We start from the raw sequence: 2,140 nt of genomic DNA, 5'->3' as shown, positions 1-2,140 counted from the left end.
GGGTGGCTCAACGCAGGAGTGCCCCCTACTGGCCCACCACACTCCTCAGTAAAGCACATGTGTAGATGCACCCACTGGGTCACAGAGACTGAAGTATCCTCTCACTGCTAGAGGTGGTTGCTCCAGGGCAAAGTGAAGCATGTTAGAGTGAGTATGTGGGGAAGCTTGCATTGAGTTGTTTTACAAGAAGGTCATTTGGGACCTTGTCAAAATCCAAACCACTTCATAGCACCATCCTGGCCCTAGACTTGCCAATTCTATCAGCAGTCCTATGCCAGGACCTCTGCAGTGGAAAGAGAAAGAATATTCAACTAAAACTTTCACAAGTGACCAGTCTGCAAACTTGTGTCAACTTAAATGGGCTTGATTTTTCAAAGGGCAAGCACTTGGCAGATGCAGAAATTGAGGCCCCTTTTTAGTATCTCAAGTCAGGCACAAAACACTTGAGGCACCAAAAACTGCTGGTCATTTCTGAAAACCAGGGCCTGGGTCCCCAGTCAGTCTAGCCTTTCCCCAGAGCTAAATAAACATTTTTTATATTTTTATTTCTTAACAATGAGAAAAGAATACTGAAAGGCCGAGTGAGAGAGAGAGATTTGCAGAGAGAAATTGGGAATGGGTGAGAGTCCAAAGGAATGCATACACATGGCCAGTGGCAGGAGGGGTCAGTCTGGGTTTCACTGCTATCAGGGGAGTTTTTCAGTAATGCAAAAATATGCTTCCTCTCTCTGTTCCTTACTCATTGTTTGCCTATAGCCATTTGAAAGCCAAGCCCTACATGACCAAAGAGCACCTGGCAAAGTTTATCAACAAGAAACAGCGAGATTCCCGCCTCAATGATATCCTTTTCCCACCTGCCAAACCTGAGCAGGTGCAGAGCCTAATAGAGAAATATGAACCCAGTGGGATCAACATCCAGCGAGGTGAGTCTTGATCAGCACACTGGCCCCTTTCTCTAGTGTGCCTGTGCAGGTGGGGGAGGGGAGAGGTAGGTGTAACTATCTTCAGGTCCCCTGCAGATTGGAAAAAAATGTTGGGGGTGTGATTTGGAGGGTGACATCAGGAAGCTCCATGTGCTTGGGGAATTTTACAACAGCTCTGAACACACAATGCACCTTACAGCTGTAAGCAGCCTTACTGAATACTCTGCCCATAAAATAAAGATCAAAGTTGCTACAGTCCAAATAGACTCCCTTTATTATTGCGCAGAGATCTGTGCATGAAACAGCAGGGAAGCCAGGAAGAATCTTGCACTGCATGCTACACTGAGTTTTCCCACAGTGTCAGGAAGCAGCCAACCTAATTCCTGCAAGTGCTCAGCAAGGGGGCTGGGTCTAATTCTTTCAGTGCCATTAATAGCTCTGTTTTCCCTGCAGGGCAGTTATCTCCAGAGGGAATGGTCTGGTTCCTTTGTGGTTCTGAGAACAGTGTGGTAGCACTGGACAAAGTGACTCTGTACCAGGACATGAGCCAGCCACTCTCACATTACTTCATCAACTCATCGCACAACACCTATTTAACAGGTATCTGCCCACTGGTTGGCTCAGGTTCCTTGGTCCTACCCCACAGCTTCCAAGATGTCTAGTATCATATGCATATACCAGCACCAGGGGTGGGTTTTGCCCCAGATGCCAAATACATTGGGCAGCTATTCAGCTTGCCAGGACTGAAAAGAACAAGCTTGCTCTGTAGAAAAGACAGGCCCATGTGTTGGCCAAAGCAAAAGGGACCTAAGTATAACTTAAAACACTCATCCCAGTCTTCTTTGAGTTGAATTTCACTTCTTTTTGATGCATTTTGTGTGTGAATGACCTTTCTCTGCGGGCATGTGTCATTTTCAGTGCAGGGTGGGTGAGCAGCTCTTCACCCTTGAACAAATAGCAAGGATCTTTTCGTACCCGCAGCCTTGTTGCAATGCAAGATCGTAGGTTCACTTCATTTGAGTTCAGGGACAGGCATGGATATCATATGAAGTTCACATTGTTCCTGAAAGGCTGGCTAGGTGTGTATGCCTGTCTCAGAAATGTGTATGTCCTGCAGGAGTTGCTAGGCAGAAGTGTGCCACTCTCCTCTCTCTTGGCACATGCTTATCCCCTTGGCTGATCCATAATATGGACCATCAAGTCTGCCCCCCCACACA

At 46.9% G+C, this 2,140-nt stretch overlaps 1 protein-coding gene across 1 annotated transcript in view; it reads left to right on the top strand.

The window, feature by feature from the left end:
• Window positions 1-2,140, top strand: part of PLCB2 (phospholipase C beta 2) — an 83,968-nt gene that overhangs the window by 42,475 nt on the left and 39,353 nt on the right. Inside the window, exons 9-10 of the mRNA XM_019518997.1 lie at window positions 757-923; window positions 1,377-1,523. Of these exons, the coding sequence (XP_019374542.1) occupies window positions 757-923; window positions 1,377-1,523 (314 nt within the window). The remainder of the gene's footprint in view (window positions 1-756; window positions 924-1,376; window positions 1,524-2,140) is intronic.

The sequence above is a fragment of the Gavialis gangeticus genome, unplaced genomic scaffold, assembly GCF_001723915.1.
Source record: "Gavialis gangeticus isolate Ggan-Ray unplaced genomic scaffold, GavGan_comp1, whole genome shotgun sequence".
NCBI classification, from domain to species: domain Eukaryota; kingdom Metazoa; phylum Chordata; order Crocodylia; family Gavialidae; genus Gavialis; species Gavialis gangeticus.
The sequence above is the reverse complement of the archived record's forward strand: the minus strand, read 5'-3'. Positions and strand labels throughout refer to the sequence as shown.